General features: G+C 39.7%; 1 protein-coding gene across 5 annotated transcripts in view; it reads left to right on the top strand.

The window, feature by feature from the left end:
* ASAP1 (ArfGAP with SH3 domain, ankyrin repeat and PH domain 1) overlaps positions 1-19,676 on the top strand; it is a 141,681-nt gene that overhangs the window by 75,729 nt on the left and 46,276 nt on the right. For all 5 annotated transcript variants that reach the window (XM_079984204.1, XM_079984200.1, XM_079984201.1 and 2 more), the window contains 8 exons: positions 2,866-2,938; positions 4,861-5,006; positions 6,834-6,908; positions 7,248-7,297; positions 9,648-9,777; positions 10,314-10,399; positions 11,493-11,568; positions 12,706-12,792. In XM_079984204.1, the coding sequence (XP_079840330.1) occupies positions 2,866-2,938; positions 4,861-5,006; positions 6,834-6,908; positions 7,248-7,297; positions 9,648-9,777; positions 10,314-10,399; positions 11,493-11,568; positions 12,706-12,792 (723 nt within the window). The remainder of the gene's footprint in view (positions 1-2,865; positions 2,939-4,860; positions 5,007-6,833; positions 6,909-7,247; positions 7,298-9,647; positions 9,778-10,313; positions 10,400-11,492; positions 11,569-12,705; positions 12,793-19,676) is intronic.

Here is a 19,676-nt window from a genome sequence, read left to right as displayed (position 1 = left end):
AGTATGGCGGGGTGCCCGTGACGGAGCCTCAAGAACATCTTATAGGGTTTTTATGAAAACCTATGAGATGGCAGTGAAGGCCGCTAAAAAGTCCTACTTCTCGGCCTCCATTGCATCCGCTAGCTCTCGCCCGGCACAATTATTTAGTATAATTCGGTCTTTAACGTCCCTCGAAGGACAGCCAAATTTAAATAACAATTTGACACACAGCTGTGAGGCATTTGCGAGCTTTTTTGCGGAGAAGGTCTTGTTGCTCCGCCATGACCTCCCTGCCAATTTGGATACAATAAAGGAACTGGAGGCCCCTCGACTGTCCTCGGGTTCAGTATTGGACCACTTTGACTGGATATCCCCAGCTGATGTAGACAGATTCCTCCGAGCTGGAAAGCCCACCACCTGTCCTCTCGACCCGTGCCCGTCCTGGCTGATTAGAGCGTGTCCAGAAGAGGTGCGGGCCCCCCTGGGGGATATCATCAATCTGTCCCTTGGCACCGGGACATTCCCAGGGGAACTGAAGGAGGCAGTGGTGCGCCCGCTCTTAAAGAAAACATCATTAGATCCCTTAGATCTATCCAATTACCGCCCGGTTTCGAATCTTCCATTCCTGGGTAAGGTGATTGAGAGAGCGGTTGCTGAACAGCTTGGTAGGTTTCTGGATGAAACATCAGCTCTGGATCCATTCCAGTCCGGCTTCCGCGCTGGTCATGGGACCGAGACGGCTCTGGTCGCCCTAACAGATGATCTCCGCAGGCAGCTGGATCGAGGCGGGTCGGGGCTGCTGATTCTTCTAGACCTGTCAGCAGCCTTCGACATGGTCGATCACGAACTCCTGGACCACCGCCTTGCCGACGTGGGGATCCAGGGCACAGTCCTTCAATGGCTGCGCTCGTTTCTCTCTGGTCGGGGACAGAGGGTGGCGCTTGGGGGGGAATTGTCATCCCGCCACTCCTTGGTGTGTGGTGTGCCTCAGGGTGCAATACTCTCCCCGATGCTTTTTAACATCTTTATGCGCCCCCTCGCCCAGCTTGTCCGGAGTTTTGGGCTGGGCTGCCATCAGTATGCTGATGACACTCAACTCTATTTGTTGATGGACGGCCACCCGGACTCGGCCCCAGACACACTGATCAGATGCTTGGAGGCTGTGGCTGGATGGTTACGTGGGAGCCGGCTGAAGTTAAATCCTTCGAAGACAGAGGTCCTCTGGCTGGGACGGGACGACATGGGACTGAGGGGGCAACTCCCATCTCTTGCGGGGGTGCAATTAGTGCCAGCACCGTCCGTTAAGAGTTTGGGTGTAATCTTCGACACCTCCCTCTCCATGGAGGCGCAGATTGCAGCTACAACAAAGGCGGCATTTTTTCATCTCCGCCAAGCTAAGCAGTTGGCTCCTTACCTCTCTCGCCCTGACCTAGCCACTGTGATCCACGCGACGGTCACCTCCAGACTGGATTATTGTAACTCGCTCTACGTGGGGCTGCCCTTGAGACTGACCCAGAAACTCCAGCGGGTGCAGAATGCCGCAGCGAGACTCCTTACGGGGTCCTCGCTTAGAGATCACATTCATCCGGTGCTATACCAGCTGCACTGGCTCCCGGTGGAGTACAGGATCAGGTTTAAGGTGCTGGTTTTAACCTTCAAAGCCCTATACGGCCTAGGGCCCTCGTACCTACGGGACCGCCTCTCCTGGTATGCCCCACAGAGGAACTTACGATCTTCAAATAAAAACACCTTGAGGGTCCCAGGCCTCAGAGAGGTTAGGCTGGCCTCAACTAGAGCCAGGGCTTTTTCGGCTGCGGCTCCAACCTGGTGGAACGCTCTGTCACAAGAGACAAGGGCCCTGCAGGACTTGACATCTTTCCGCAGGGCCTGCAAGACAGAGCTGTTCCACCTGGCATTTGGTCAGGGCGCAGCCTGACCCCCTCCTTTGGCAATCTTTACAAAGCTTTAGTTTATGGTTGCCATCAATTTTGATTTTAATTCATTTTTATAATGTTTTATAATGTCACACTGTTTTAATGTTGTTAGCCGCCCTGAGCCCGGCTTCGGCTGGGGAGGGCGGGATATAAATAAAATTTATTATTATTATTATTATTAATGATAATTCTTCTTTCTGTCTTGCATGCTGCTAAATTGTGATTTTAAAAACAGATTTTTTTTATCATTCATAGGGCTTTACAAAATAGATGCCATGATTTATTTGCCACTTAATATTTTTAAACTTATTGTATGTACATTTTTTCTAGTACGTTTTGGAATTTAGTGTTTTATATTTGTTTATCCTATGCTAAAGCTGCACATTTCTCCCAAGCACATTTACTATGGTGTAAATCCCACTGAACACAGTGGTGTTTACTTCCAGGTAGACATGCCTAGTATTCTGTGGGATGAAATCAAGAAGAAAAATATTTATGTATGACCTGACCCTTACGTTTGTTTTGCTTGTTACTCTGCTTTTGTAAAGCTACCTATTAGTAGGGGAAGTCCAAGAAATGCATGACACTTAAAATATGACACTTAAATCTGTGGAATTTCAATTGAGATAATAGTGAAACTACTATAAACTTCAGTATATTTGTTTGATTTCAAGCAGACCATATAGCACTACCCCCTAGGTCTGCCAAACTATTTTCAAGATGCTTTTTGCCTCAGGAGCACTTTAGTTCAGAGTTCTTTAATTGACTTGAAGTGACTGAGTGACTGAAGACCTCCCTAGAGGGTAATAACAATGCCTCTACTGTACAGTGCTGGCAGCTCCTGACATTATTCGGTATTTGCTTACAAGAGCCTCATGTTCAGGTTTTCAGATGTACAATTCAAAATAGAAGTAGCTTGCCTTTGACACGGTCTTTCTTTTTCTGTCCCTAGGCATTAGATCAGGACCGAACTGCACTACAAAAAGTTAAAAAATCTGTAAAATCTATATATAATTCTGGGCAAGGTAAGCTTCATTTTTCTTAATCATAATAAAGAGTTACTCAGTAGTGTTAATATTTCTTGCCATTTTACTCTTTTTAAGATTCAAGAAATGGCTGTCAAATACCTATGGATAAAATCCAGTTGAAAGGCACTAGCAATTTAAAGGAGCTTTATATATATTTTCTGAACTAGAGTTTACCAGTTCCATTTATCACAGTTTTAATTGTTTTGCAGGTATATTGGTATATGCACATTGGTATATATAATTTTTTGTGAGATTTCAACCCCCCCCCCCCAAAAAAAAGCATAATCTGTTGCTCAGAACAATATTTGGCTGTCAAAACAAACACAATGTCATAAAGATTATTCTGTTCAAAAAGAAGTGTTTCCTCTTGGTTGTGTTGATATTTCTTAGTTCATTGGCGGACTGTTGAGTTTTGTGAGAGTACTTTTACTTTCTGTACTCATGATTTTAGACTTCCGTCAGTTCCTGTCTGTCTCCCCCACCCCCACCCCCGTACTTTTTCCTGTCCTAAAAAATGCCTGTGAATGAGGCGAGTGTGATTCACGATTCCATTAATCAGTTAAGCGTTATTTATTTTGACTAGGTCCTTGTCAGTGCAAAGTGAACGGGAAATAGATGACTTTCCTAGAATATATTTAATAAAAGTATGACCTGCAAAGAAAATAACTGCTAAATGAAGTGTTTAAATCAAGTGGTCTCTTTTAAACGTAATGTGTGCCTATTCCATCTTCACATATTTTGGTCTATAGCAGGGGTCAGTAAACTTACCGCGCCTCAGGCCAGTATCCGGCGGGGGAGTGCGTGTCCATACAGGTGCGCACATGCTATTTCCGGTGCACTTCCAGATTGGAGAAGCACCGGAAATAGCTTGTGTGCATGTGCACGGGCCTCCTCTGACCCAGATGTGCACCGGAAATAATGTTTGCGCATGCGCACAAGCTATTTCCGGTGCTCCTCCAACCCGGAAGTGTGCAGTCATCTTAAAAAAGTCACCTTAAAAAAGAAAGAAAGGAAGGAAGTTCACAACATTCTGATGTGTCTCAGTTGCTGTTCCTTTTCCTCATGGCTTAGAATTTTAATGAGCAAATTGAGCGTGTGTATTTGGAACACCAGAAATTAAAATTAAAAATTAAATACTATAAGAACTACAAGAGTGGGGCAATATGTGTACATCCCACCAAGCCCACCCTTTTTTCTCTGATAAGTAATGGTGCTGCCACTATGACGCACTTGTGTCATTATCAGTATGTTAAGAGCTTAAAGAAGTGCCTGCCCATCACTCTGTGATACAGTTTAATTGCCACTTACGACAGTACAAAGGCGGATTTGATTGGTGTTTTTTTTGATAATGTTTTGTATCTTAAAGTCATGCTGTCAATTGTTCCAGGCATAGCCAAGAAGCTCACCACTCTTCCTGTTAACCATCAGTCACTGGCCACAAATACCAAACTTCCACCACATTCTGTAAAGCCATTTAGCCACAGGGGGATGCTCACATTTTTATTGTGGTATCAAAACACAGTAGTTGCAGACATCGTTAGATGACCTGACTATGTAAATACACTGTGATGCTTAGTCCAGTCACATTAAAGCCATTATGACAAGCAATTCCTGTGGTGGTTGCAGCGGTGGTGTGGCTTTTACATGAAATTCTTACTTCTTAGCCATTTTTCAAATTCTTGTTCTGAAATTAGCTAGATGAACTCCAGCACTTGTTTAAGGACCAAAGGACTGACTAACAGGAAAATAAGCATCTCTCTCACTGAAATATTATTCAGAGTGGTAATCTTGCTATCAAAACTTTAATAATGCTACAAGCAAGAGGCCAATTTAAAGTTCTTCTTCTTAATGCTATTGTTAGTATTAATATTGTTTCTTATTCGTAGGAAAAAAACCATTTCTATATTTTTCCCTCTCAGAACATGTCCAAAATGAAGAGAACTATGCACAAGTACTAGATAAATTTGGGAGTAATTTCTTAAGTAGAGATAATCCAGATCTGGGCACTGCTTTTGTAAAGTTTTCTACATTGACTAAGGAATTATCAACACTCCTGAAAAATCTGGTAAGGAGTTTCTGATGTTTTGTTTCTTCATAATATTTAGATTTTAAACAAGTATTTGCTTTGCTTTCATTTATGTAACAAATTGTCCGCTCTAGAAAAACTTTTCAAATATTCTGTAGGCAGCAGCATGTGTTTGGTTCTAGCTGCAGATAAAGACAAGGAGAATATCTCATTTAATTGATACTGCACCATATTTTTTAATTATGGTGAATTATGGTGCTGGAGGAGACTCTTGAGAGTCCCATGGACTGCAAGAAGATCAAACCTATCCATTCTTAAGGAAATCAGCCCTGAGTGTTCACTGGAAGGACAGAGCCTGAAGCTGAGGCTCCAATACTTTGTCCACCTCATGAGAAGAAAAGACTCCTTGGAAAAGACCCTGATATTGGGAAAGATGGAGGACACAAGGAGAAGGGGACGACAGAGGACGAGATGGCTGGACAGTGTTCTCGAAGCTACAAGCATGAGTTTGACCAAACTGCGGGAGGCAGTGGAAGACAGGAGTGCCTGGCATGCTCTGGTCCATGGGGTCATGAAGAGTCGGACATGACTAAATGACTAAACAACAGCAACACACCATATTTTTAGGCGTGAGATTTTCCTAGCTCTGCAAATGACAAGGAATGTTTTAAACGTGTGCTGCAGGAGTGGCATTCAGTGCAGTCTGTGCTTGAATGGAACAGTAAAGGAGCTACTTAATTAAACCATTAAGAGCTCATAGACCAATACAATTATGATCATTGTATGTTTCTGATTTATTCAAACTGCTTTGTGACACTAAAGAAATGGTCAGAAACCTTAAAAGGTCTTCATTTTTTAGTGCTTTTTAAAAACACATTTAACAGGGAATTATTTACAATATTTGAGTGGATTGTGATGATTGCTCATAGAACAGAGCTCGGCTGCCTCCTCTCCACCCCCAAAAAAGCTGTTCCTGTTTGTTGGATAAATGTTTGAGAATCGCATGGGCTATTGAATAGAAGCTGTGGCTAGAGTGTAGAGTTGACAGAAATCATGGACATGCCTATGGTTCTAGTGTAGCCTTTCAGGCCTTTCCCATGGGTAGGATGGGCATTACTCCCGGGAAGGAAAGAAGGAGCCAAAAAGACACCGAGGGTAAAGCCCATTGTATATGATTTTTAATGGACACCTCAGTATGCTATTTTTTTGGAGTGTATTGCAGAATAGAGAGCTGAAAGGTGTCTTGTGTTTTGTTTCCCTTTTTTTGTCTTTGCAAAGCTTAGATCTGTTTACACTTTACTCTCCTAATGAGAGAACAATATGGTTTATGCTTCATCATTAGCCAAGCCTCAGGTTTATGTGCTTTATGACTCTTCTTCAAGAATAACCTTTAAATAGATATATTTGGATGGTACCTGACATTCCTTCCAACCCCCAGTGTAAAAAGATAACCTATTCTTCCTATAAAAAGGAAAACTTTCTTGTTCTAAAAAAGAGAGAGAGAGCTGTAAAGCTCAAAACGCTTTGAGCCATTTTCAAGAACAAAATAACTTTTTACAAAGCTGTTGGAATTTTTTCCTGGTTTCATGAATTGGTATAGTTCCCTTTGAGGACCCTCATGATACGAAGCTTGATAAAGGGCTTATTTCAAACAATAATCTAAATTTTTGTGATAGGTGTAAATGTCACATTAGTAGAAACAAGACATTAATGGATATTTGTAGCTCACGTTAAGCTCATACTTTAAAAAATTGAATTTTTACAACTGTTGTAACCGTTGATTTGTTTTTCTTTTTGGTGATCTAATGTGAAAATTAATAAAAAGAATTAAAAAAAAAATTGAATAACACTGCTTTTTCTTCTTAGCTTCAAGGCTTGAGTCACAATGTCATCTTCACATTGGATTCCCTCTTAAAAGGAGATTTGAAAGGTGTCAAAGGGGTAAGTTTTTTGCTTGAGAACTATAATAGTATTGCTGACTTTGTTGCATGGGCTTTTGCTGCTTTCCCATCAGTGTTCTTGTGGTGACATCATATCTGCATAAAATTCTGTAGAATCAGCTGTAATTGCATGCTTTACATTTCATGCTCCTTCTTCGAAGCTTGAGATATATGTGCCTTAAGATCCATGGGAAAGAAATTCTTAAAGTTATAAAAAGAGAAGCCTTCTTTCTTTCTTTTTAAAAAAGTAAATTATAATCTTGAAAGAATATCTTAAGTATATACATTTTAACATAGCAGTGTCATAAACTTATTTTAAGTGCATTTTCTCTTTCCTAAGGATCTTAAAAAGCCTTTTGACAAAGCCTGGAAGGATTATGAGACCAAATTGTAAGTATTGTTCACTCTGGGTAAACGTTTGAGCAGCTTTAAGTGTGTGACCTAATCATTTCTTTCAAGCCTTGAGCTTTTCTGGGGATGTCTGTCACTTTCTTCAGTGTCAATGAATGATATGGAATTATTTAATGGGCACATAGTAAACTTACGCATTTCAGTGATACTCGGGAATATGTTCTTGTGGATTGACAAACCTGGTTTAGTATAGTTTATTCCTCATTTAGTGAATATGCATGCGTTAACAAATATTACAAGATGCCACTGGCCTCATTCACACTATGGCTTAGCATTATGTGTGTGCCACACCTCTCTTCTTCTTGTAGTGTAAGCATAAGGAAATGGGATGAATTTGCTTCTGCTTTTAGCTTACAATGATTTGTTAATGCCTGAATCAGGAAAACTGCACTTTAAGCTATGGCTTGTCCATATCAGCAAGGTTTGTAAACTATCGTTTGAAGCTGGCTTATTCAGGCAAACCTTAGTTAAAGCTTTGGTTCATACATAAAGACAAACTGCAGTTAGTTGAAAAAGGAAGGATGTTCTTCCTTCCTTCCTTTTTCATTTATTTTGCTGCACTGGAGTAGAGTGGGGAATTGCCTAAGCAAGAGATTCATTCAGATAGCATTATGTCAGAATTCAGGCACTTGTAGATGAAAGTGCTTTTTTTATGGGGCCCATTTGTTAGCATGGACAGGAGTGATACCTTACCCCCTATCCCAGTAGGAATAGGGCAAGCAAATCACCCACTGGCAATTTGGTATAAATGCAGTCCTCTCCAAACAGAACTTCAAGCGATCCTTGGTGGGAAATACCATTGTCACATTCATTGAATGTTGAATTAAGACTTTTGTTGTTGTTGTTTAGTCGTTTAGTCGTGTCCAACTCTTCGTGACCCATGGACCAGAGCATGCCAGGCACTCCTGTCTTCCACTGCCTCCCGCAGTTTGGTCAGACTCATGTTTGTAGCTTTGTTGCCTTTGTCCATGGAGTTTTCTTGGCAGGGATACTGGAGTGGCTTGGCGGTTCCTGCTCCAGGTGGATCACGTTTGGTCAAAACTCTCCACTATGACCTGTCCATCTTGGGTGGCCCTGCACGGCATAGCTCATAGCTTCTCTGAGTTATTCAAGCCCCTTCGCCACGGCAAGGCAGTGATCCATGAAGGGGGAATTAAGACCAGGGAGACCCAAACTCAAAATTCTTGTTCAGTTACAATATTGCTTAGATGATGCTAGGCCAGTCACACACACTCAAGCCATCATATTTCACAGGATTATTGTGTTGATTTGTGATTTTCTTTGGAGGGGGGAATTACATATGGTGTCAACTCTTTATGGGAAAATAAATATGTAATCAAATAATTATTTTCTTTTTAAAAAATCTACTGTTTCCAACAATAGATATATAATTTTATTTGTAATTAGCATAATTGTTAACAGATTTGATATTTCATGCCCAACACTACTGCCTGAAAAGATTACGATGGAAGATTATGGTCAGGAACTTCGTATAACCCAGTTTTATTTGGTTTTGGTGGGTTTCAGTTGGACTCCAATATATGTTTTGTGCATTTGCTTTGTGTATTTGTAATACTTGGAAAATAAATGATACAGCAGCAATCTCTAGTTCTGAGGAACAATTCCTAAATTTGCAAAAGTAGCAGCTGATTTAACAACTTACACTTGAAGGAATTCAGCAATGAGGAGACTTGTAGGTCTTTGATAGACTTTGGTGAGTTGCTGGCTGCATCCATGCAGTATTGCTGTAAAACTGGAGAAATGGATCAATATGTTGAACAAAATGCTATGTTTGAAACTGAGTGCTAAACGTATAAAGGTGGAATGTGGATAGAAATAAACTACAAAGAATAGCGGTAGTAGTTGAAGGATGTTGTTATGGCAAAGTTTGGTTTCTGTTTTTCACTTTCTGGTTCATTCTGTATGCTTCTTGTTAACTTTGGCTCCCATCCCATGACTCATATAACAGAAATAATAATGAAGCAAAAAGAAAATGAAAAAGATGTGTTTATTAACACTTTTGAAAGGTGGAGTCATATACAGAGGTATAGGAAAATAGGATTTGCAGCCATTCAAGATCACCTCTATAATATTAGTGACAGTTGTGCTAAGTGAATTGAACACTGGTTGAATTTCCTTTCTACATGCTTCAGACAGCTGTCTGATTTATTTTTGTTTTTTAAAGTGCAGCATGTACTTCATCCGTTTTGAGTGTTAATTCCTGCCTCTCACTTTTTGAAAAAAGAAAAGAGTATTTAAAAATTGAAAGACTGTGCAGGAAAAGTAAGAAGTGGCAATGTTTATTGAATGTATGCTTTTGAAATTTCAGCACAAAAATCGAAAAGGAAAAAAGAGAACATGCAAAACAGCATGGGATGATACGAACTGAGATAACTGGAGCTGAGATAGCAGAAGAAATGGAGAAAGAAAGAAGGCTATTTCAGCTCCAGATGTGTGAAGTAAGTAACAAATGGTTTGAAATGTTTTTATCCAAATTTCTACTGAAATATTCTAAAAGTCCTGTTACAAAATGTTGCTTTGTAAGAAATAGTACATTGGACAACTCAGTGACATAGCAAATTTTCTTTTCCTATTAATCTGAATGTCACATAAAGCTTCATCTAGCCAATTCCATGTTGACTTTCAGGGCTAATTCACACTTAAGGCACTATTCAGTTTTAAGAATGGGTTAGAAATTGTGGGGAGGAAGAGGGAACAAACAGCTTCAAACAATGTGGGGGTGGGGACCATCTTTTATCATGGTGTTTGTTTTTAATTACTTCTAAATAAATTTTCGTATGCCATACTGATCTACTTTGTATACACTAAAATCTTAATCACTGTATTGGTGGAGTGGTTTCAGATGTCAACTGCAAGGCAACCTCCAAGATAATTGCTGAATTTGTTAAACAGATCTGAAATAGCTCTTGTATTTGAGCACAGCTGAAGCCCCGATATATAATTATCTACTGAGCTTTGGTTTTTCTTTATACAGTATCTCATTAAGGTTAATGAAATCAAGACAAAAAAAGGTGTGGACCTTCTACAGAATCTTATTAAGTATTATCACGCACAGTGCAAGTAAGTATAATTATTTAGCTAAAACTGATCTTACTTTTGCTTTGGTGTTTTCTGTTGCTGTTTTATAGTAGATTTGCAAGATTTTATAATTTTTCTCCTTAATAAATTAAATAAAATTATTTCTACTGCATTTCAAACCACCCTTTGTAATAAGTGTGCTCAGTTCTTACTATTACTCAGTTCTTACTATTACCACGTAGAAGTCCAAATTTTATTACCCTTTCAACTGGCATATAAATTAGTTTTAAAATTTGGCCTGTCAGCAGAACATTTGGCAGCTCTGTGCATGGAATTTTTTCAGAAAGAGGGAAAGGGCAGTTTAGGAAAAATTATGGCTTTGTAATAGGGTGTGTGTGTGTTTTAGCTCTTTTGGCATTTAGAAACCAATATTCCTTGCAACCTGACTTTCAGAAGGTTGTGAGCTGATGCGTAGAACTGTCTGAGGTCTTTTCAGTGGATGTTTTGCCTCAAGATTCCCATCCTTTGACATGTATTTACTGCCATGTGGTGATGGAAACATCAGAGCTTTGCATGAATGCAGAAGCCTTCAAGTTCATCAGTTGATTGCTGTTTTTTAAAGGGCTGAAAATTGACCAGTAGGTGAAACTATTCAGCAAGATTCAATCTTTGTTGTATTCCTGCGTGAACATATTTACAGTAGGTTGTATCAAATGCTGCATATGTTCTGCTTGTGCAATGGGACTGCCCCTTTCCTCTAGAATACCTGCCTCAAAATCTGTTTCAGAGGTTCTTCCAACCCCAGAACACATTTGGGGGGTGGGGCTAGGGGGGAGCTGCAGAGGAGAGGAGGAAGTTTCATTGTGCAAGCAGAAGTCTACATGAGTGGAACAGCAGTGTTGAGTACAGTCCAGTGGGCTCACACATCTGTTAGGCTTCTTGATGACCAAAATCAGTGCATCCCTGAATAAAGTGTCTGCTTATATCTGTGAGAAGACTGTAAATGTCAAGTTCTGAAGGAATTCATTATTACAGCTAAGTGATATGCAGATGGGGAGAAATGGTCAATAGACGTCAGAAGGGCAGTGGGAAAAGTACTGATTTGCTGATAAATCACAAGCATTTTCTATTGTAGTTTCTTCCAAGATGGCTTGAAGACGGCTGATAAACTAAAACAATATATTGAAAAACTGGCTGCTGATTTATATAATGTAAGTCATTCATAAGATAGGAATATTGCCTGTTTGGATTACTGTTTTTTGAATATATTTGCGAAAGAAATGGAAAAGCATTTCAGTTTTAGGCATCTTAATATACAGAATAGTTTTTTACAAATCTAGTTTGAGGCAGCAACCTTTCAAACCTTTCAAACATTTAAATTAGACTGGTTATTATGTACCCTAATTAGAGTTTTGTGATTAAGCAATCTATATTTTTTCCTAATAAAAACTATGTAATAAATTGGTTAATGATTTCAGTATGAAGTCCAGTAAAATAATTTCCCCTTTGTACCATTATGAGCCACTTCTCACAACATTTGAAAAAGAATATTATGACTAACGGTTTGAAAAAGCACCATCTTCTAGTAGCTTGGCTCAGTAAGTTTCAATATAGTATAGAAATGAATAAATCTTAACACACGCATATAGGCAAGAGCAATGCAAACACACACTTTTATTTGGAATTTAAAATGGAGTGTCTTGGACCTTTTCAAGAAAAGCTGGACTAAGATATATTAATATGTATAATAGGCACATTATATATGCTATTCTAGTATAGTGTCCAGATCAAGGGAAGTAATAGCCCCACTGTATTCTGCCTTAGTCAGACCACACTTGGAATACTGTGTCCAATTCTGGGCACCACAGTTTAAGAAGGATGTTGACAAGCTGGAACATGTGCAGAAGAGGGCAACCAAGATGATCATAGGTATGAAAACTAAGCCTTATGAGGAGTGCATGAAGGAGTTTGGTATGTTTAACCTGGAAAAGAAGAGACTGAGAGGAGATAGCCATCTTCAGATATATTAAGGGCTGTCACATGAAGGAGGGAGCAAGCTTGTTTTCTCCTTCTCTGGAGGGTAGGACTCTAACCAATGGCTTCAGGTTGCAAGAAAGGAGATTCCGACTAAACATCAAGGGCTGTTTGGCAGTGGAACAGACTCCCACGAGAGATGGTGGACTCTCCTTCCTTGGAGGTTTATAAGCAGAGGTTGGATGGCCATCTGTCATGGATGCTTTAGCTAAGATTCCTGCATTGCAGGGGTTGGACTAGATGGCTCTTAAGGTACCTTCCAACTCTACAGTTCTATTTAAAAACTGAAGCAGTGTTTGGTCATTTTACTCTAGATAAAGCAGACACAAGATGAGGAGAAGAAACAGCTCACTGCACTCAGAGACTTGATAAAATCTTCATTACAGCTCGACCAGAAGGAGGTAAGGATCTTAAGCAAACTATTAGTTATGGGCTGAACTTATCTGAGTTTATTAAAAGTGCACAGTTACATGTACGTTAAACTACATAATGCCAGTGTTTGGACATAACTAACACTCACTCTTGGTTTAGCCAAGTAATACATGAATGAGCTTAGCTTCCTCCTGGGCTCATGTGCCTTCCCTCCTTTTCTCCTCCCAGTCATGCAAGCAAAGGTGTTCAAAAGCTTTTGCTTTTTATTAAGCCCTGTTTGTTTCATTTACATAAGGGGAAATGGTCTATTGCTATGGCTTTTTTTAGAACAGAAGGGGAAGGAAAATCTTACTTACAGTAGGTCCCATGCCTTTCAGAAAAATTATTGTAGGCCCAAAAGCTTTCAGAAAATTATAGTTTCAGGGGCATGCTTTTTTATAAGCAGTTCTCACATCCAAGCAAAACTGGTGATAATTGTTTATAAAATGTGCCCTTGAAGACTTTTTTTAAAAAACATGTTGGGCCTACAATACAGTACATTTCTAGTACCTGGAGTGCTCATTCCCTCCCCTCACAACATTTTTATTGCCTGATCGATTGTGCTGTCTCAGTTTTGTGGTGGTTTCAAAGCAAGCCCATTTCAACCCACGTTTTATGATGCTGGCTAACTATGCTTCATGTTAAAAACTTAATCCCTGGTTTGGATGAAATTCAAGCTGAGTTAGCCAAAGTGAAAGCTTCCAAAGTAGTCCTTCTTGGCTGCAGAGGAGGAGAGGGAGGAATGTGTGGGGCCCAAAAAGAGGATTAGACTCATTCACATAGCACTAAATTACACAGCACTGAATGCAGCTAATGTTCTTTCTCAATAAGTGCATGTAGTTCACAGTTGGTATGATGTGGATTTATGATAAGGATCTGCCATGTCTGTTACCCAGTGGATCTTTTTCTGTGTCTGGTGCTTGCTTTGCTTATTAAGTACTGCTCAAAATTAATGTTCAATTCGGTGGAGATTGACTTTTCAGTAGTGGCACTATTTCAGATACTTAATATTCAGAACACATACTCAATACTCAGAAGCCAGAAATGCCCATTCATGAAATCACACATATTAACTAGTCCAGGAACTTTAGAAAGGCTGTTTCATACATGAGGCCAGTAGTTCCCCAACTTTCACCCGCCCCCTCGGACCACTTGAAAATAGCTGAGGGTCTTGGTAGACCACTCAATGATTTTTTGTCTGTTGTAGTGCACTATCCTGGATGCTGTATACCTTTTTAAATTGTAATTTGTTGCTTCTTTTACTTCTTATATATTGTATTTTCTTGTATTACAATGTAAGAAATTTAAAAAGCCAGCAAAATTTAATACAATACAGTGGTACCTTGGTTCTCGAACTGAATCCATTCTGGAAGTCCTTTCGACTTCTGAAAACGTTCGAAAACCGAGGCGCAACTTCTGATTGGCTGCAGGAGCTTCCTGCACTCAAGTGGAAGCCGCAGAAGCAGCGTCAGATGTTCAGCTTCCCAAAAAAGTTCGCAAACCAGAACACTCAATTCTGGGTTTGCAGCTTTCGGGAGCCAAAATGTTTGAGTCACGAGGCATTTGAGAACCAAGGTATGAATGTAGTTGTGCTGTCTTTCATCTTCAACTATAAATCCCCAGATACACTGCAAACTACATGATGAAGCTTGCAGACCAGTGGTGAACCATAGACTCCAGTTTGGGAACTCCTATACTAGGCCATATGACCATGATGTTCAGAAGTGTACCACCAGCTTTGTTATCCAGAAAATCATCCTACACAAATGCCGTTTTTAACCGCACATTTTAAAGGCAGCCAAAATGTATTTTGGGTTCTATGAACAAAAAAGTATACTAATTATTCTTGAAGCAGATGGTCTGTTTAATTAACCATAAAGATTACATCTTTGTGAGAAGTTAACAAATGTCCACCTCTCATGTTGAGAAAACTTAAATTTGTATACTTGACATTGTAATTTCATTTTCTCTTATTCTTACCATGTAAAGGAACCTCTGTCCCACAGGCTGATGTCAGGGGGTCCAATTTGACCCACAAGGTTGTATTTGCCAAACCACACCCACCTGCCCTTCAGCTGACATCAGTCATGACATCAGTTGGTGGGCATAAGGATCTAGTTAAAATTCTGCAGTGGCTGAACTGGGATCACATGCATGCATCTAAGGTGCGCGGGTTTAAATCACTGAGCCTAGGGCTTGCCAATCAGAAGGTCAGCGGTTCGAATCCCCGCAATGGGGTGAGCTCCCGTTGCTTGGTCCCTGCTCCTGCCAACCTAGCAGTTCAAAAGCCTGCCAAAGTGCAAGTAGATAAATAGGTACCGCTCCGGCGGGAAGGTAAACGGCGTTTCCGTGTGCTGCTCTGGTTCACCAGAAGCGACTTAGTCATGCTGGCCACATGACCCGGAAGCTGTCTGTGGACAAACACCAGCTCCCTCGGCCTATAGAGCGAGATGAGCACGCAACCCCAGAGTCATCCATGTCTGGACCTAACTGTCAGGGGTACCTTTACCTTTACCTAAGGTATCAAGATTTAACCCCGCTCATAAACTGATGATCAAGGATTAAATCTTGTTCAGTTTCCAGGATTTTATGCAAACATTTTGCAGATTCAGGAAAGGGTTTACATGGAAACCCCTGCTAAAAGGAAGGTTTATTCCTTTTTTTTTAAGCAGGGGGTTGCAATGCAAACCCCTTTCTTATTCAGGAGGGTATTTCCATTGGAATCTTGCTTAAAATGAAGGGCTGTCAAATGGCTCTCTTGGGAACAGGAATGTGCAGCCCAAACAAATATTTAACCTTCCTCTTGACAGCTGCCAAGCAGGGGTTAAATTCTGTTAAATTCTTCAGGAGGATGGGAGAAAAAGGCGCTTTGCCAACCCTACGATTGGTGCTTCCAGCTGGCTCTTTGGGTGCATTGAAACCCCGCATATGGGATTTTGACAACTGAGTGGTCCTGGTTATCTTCAAATTTGGCCCGTGAGGCTGAGCCTGATGAGGATCTGGCCCATAGAACTAAATAGTTTCCCCACCTCAACACAGACTGAACTAAGTAAATAACTGGGTTAATTTAAGTTGATTAATAGTCCACAGACCTTTAAATGGCAAAACGAAACCTTCACGGATATTTGATTCCATACATTTGAGTGGAAAGAACCCCTAAAATACAGAAAGACCTTCCAACAGAATGATTAAAAGTTAAATATTACGATGGGAGGCAGTCCAACAATATCTGGAGGGTCACAGGTCCCTATCCTTCCCCTAGGCATGTTCTATAGCATTGGCAGCCTTATTACAAATCCTAGTAACATGTATACACACTTTAAAGAACACTAAATTTAAAGAACACTAAATTTATTTAGTTCATAGCTAATTAAAATTAGCAACATAAGGGTGAGGTTGTGAACCTGTTTGTTGCTAAGATTATACACCAGATACTAGAGTAGTGTTACAAGTGACCTGTAATAATTGATTGGCATCTGTATGTCAGGCAGATTCTTAAAGTATACCGGTACTTAAAATGGCTTATTTCTTCATAAAAGAGCAGTTAAATGAATAATTAAAAAGAATTATAAATGAATATAATGGATACATTCACATCTGTATTCCGAGTTTCTTAGTAGGATGAATAGGAGGGGTGACCTCAAGATTTTGCTCTGTTTTGTGTGTGTAATTAAAATCTATTTAGATTTTCAGCAGTGGTTGCAACTTTCATGAGAACAAATCACAGTAAGATATATTTGTTTACAAAAGTATATCATTAGAATGCAGCTATAAAATAAAAAAAACCCAATCTTGTGATATTTTGTTCAGTGACAGCATTATTGATTGTGCTTCTAAATTATTAGCATCATTCTACATTTAATTCTATGTGCTTTCTGCAAACAAAAGAGCAAAATACCAAGCTGGTGAAATATACAAAACATTGCTTGGAAGTATGTTTTCAACACGTATAATTCTCTCTAATTTCATAATAAAATTTGGCATTAAAAACTATAAAACAATGGCTTAGTTGGAACCTTGTAATCACATTCAAGTACATTTGGAGCCCAGGGAGAAAATTTAATATAAGGAAACAAACTGCTTTGGGGCAGAGGAGTTGGGCCTTCTATAGAAACACAAACAGCAAGGGCCATGTTAAAGGAAGTAGGAAAACTGTAGAAGAAAGACTTGGTGTAACCTTAGGGACACTTCACAGTACACTGATGTGTGTGATTCCTAATTTATGTGTTTCAAAATAGAAAGCCTTTTAGTGAGCAAGAAAATTCTGAGTTTAAAATGGCTCACATGAAAAAGGTTAAGCATCTGTTCCTCAACCTGGGTGTCTCTTTCTCTCACAGTAGTATTCTGCTGCTTTTCATTTATTTGTTGTTTTTAAAAAAGGTGAGGGCTTCATAACAAACATTTGTGTGTATTTTGCCCCTTAATTATTCTTTAAGGTAGTCAACAAATGACTTTACTCGTGAGATATTTGTAAAAAATACCCAGTAATACTGAGGCCAGATTTTGCGGAAACTTGGAGAGGCAGTGATCAATTTTAAAGAAACATTTTTTTATCATTTAGCTAGTATTCTTTTTTTTTTTTTTTTTTTTTTTTTTAAGTGATTAAAGGTGTGCATTTTTAAGGAAAGACCTTGTTTGGTGTTTTTCCCTTAAAATGAATATTTTGTTTTTATAGACAGTGTTCCATTATGGCTTTGAAATTATGGCATTTATACAGTAATCAGAATAATGGACATTGTCCTGTCAATTTGTAAAGAATAAATTTGGATTAGGTATGGTCTTTTTTAAAAAGAAAAAGAAACCCCCAAAGCTTTAATCCTAGATTTCTAGTGGATCTTCCCTTGCTGCTTTGCCAGCGTTGTTCATGACCCTTTTGTAAAAACTCTTTCATTCTATCCCATAAAGCTATTCTTTTCCACCATAAGGACAAAGCTGCTATATACGTTATATTGGCCTTTGGAGGCTGCATGCCAGCAGTGGGTGTGGCCACCCCACATCCTCACATGCACGCACAGACACATCTCAACTGCACCATGGAATTCTGGTTATATGATTGGCACAAGGTCACCCAGTGAACTCCGTGGCCGAGTAGGGATTTGAAAATCTCCCAGGTCCTAGTCTCTATAATCACTATTACCCCATACTGTTTCTCAAACATGTGGCCCCCTGGGACTGAACTTCCATCATCCCTGATCATTGACCATGCTGGATGGGGCTGATGGGAGTTAGAATTCAGCAACATCCATTCAGATCCATTTTTAGGTCTGTTTGGTGTTTTTTTTTTTTTTTTTTTTTTAAAAAAAAACAAACTTCTGATTGTATGGGCATGTTGCCTTCTGAGACCACCTCAACCCAGTATTGCTCAGTTTTTATAGAAGGCCATAACTGCCTATAAGGAGAACATCAACTGAACATTGCAACTACTGCAATGCGCTCTATGTGGGGCTACCTTTGAAGGTGACCCGGAAACTGCAATTAATCCAGAATGCGGCAGCTAGACTGGTGACTGGGAGTTGCCGCCAGGACCACATAACACCAGTCCTGAGAGATTTGCATTGGCTCCCAGTACTTTTCTGAGCACAATTCGAAGTGTTTGTGCTGACCTTTAAAGCCCTTAGCGGCCTCGGTCCTGTGTACCTGAAGGAGCGTCTCCACCCCCATCGTTCAGCCCGGACACTGAGATCCAGCACCGAGGCCTTCTGGTGGTTCCCTCATTGCGAGAAGTGAGGTTACAGGGAACCAGACAGAGGGCCTTCTCAGTAGTGGTGCCTGCCCTGTGGAACGCCCTCCCTTCAGATGTGAAGGAATTAAGCAGCTATCTTCTTTTTAAAAGACATCTGAAGGCAGCCCTGTTTAGGGAAGTTTTTAATATTTAATGCTGTATTGTTTTTAACACTCAGTTGGGAGCCAACCAGAGTGGCTGGGGAGACTCAGCCAGATGTGCGGGGTATAAATAATAAATTACTATTATTAAATTATTATTATTATTATTATTATTATTACTACTACTACTACTACTACTACTACTACTACTACTACTGGTAGCTCACTTGCAAGCTATATTTTAGAACCTAGTCGTTCACCAAAAGTAAGAATTTGTAAATTAATTCAGATGCTACTTTCCACTTGATATTAAGGAACTTAACCCAGGAAGAGCATGGCATATTAATATCAATCAAAACTTGAAGATGTGGAACCTCTTCAGCTTTGAGCCTTGCTCTGCTAATGGAATTGCAGGTATTAAAACTTGAGGAAGAGAGGTGGTAAAACATAGGCTGAATATTAGTAGAAATAATATTTGTTTCAAATTCACCAGCAGCTTTATGAAAATGCTTTAGCTGTGGAATGGTTATCCTTTTTTGCTTACCAAGGTAGACCTTCTTTTTCCCTTTTTTGTGAGGAGCTGTGGAACATTTGTCCATTACCCAGCAAGCATTAGCTATGAAACATCTAAACACAGCTATTTCTTACAGATGCCTATCTGTGCCTTTTCTACAGACTGAAATGTTGGAATAAAGAGACTGCAAAATGCACATGAATATACTCCTTTTAACAAATGCTGTCTTAAAATATTCTACTTTTTTCTTCCTATGTTGCCTTTGCCTTTCCTGATCGAAGTCTAGGAGAGTAAGTCAACGCTTTAATGAATCATTGCTTATTGTAGTGAATTTGTACAGCATTTAGTAGCTGCATTCATTCATCAGTGATATATGTATATCTATATATGCATACAGGCATGCACACACTTGTATACATTGAATTTCATTCCACCCCTTCTAAACCATCAGCTAAACCAGTTAATATAATTTGGTAAAGCTAGTTAAATAATGAAAATATCTGTATTGCAAATACACTTTGGGTATATAGCTTACTT

Source organism: Podarcis cretensis (genome assembly GCF_951804945.1).
Source record: "Podarcis cretensis genome assembly, chromosome: 7".
NCBI lineage: Eukaryota > Metazoa > Chordata > Lepidosauria > Squamata > Lacertidae > Podarcis > Podarcis cretensis.
Note: the sequence above shows the minus strand (reverse complement) of the source record. Positions and strands in the feature narration are given on the sequence as shown.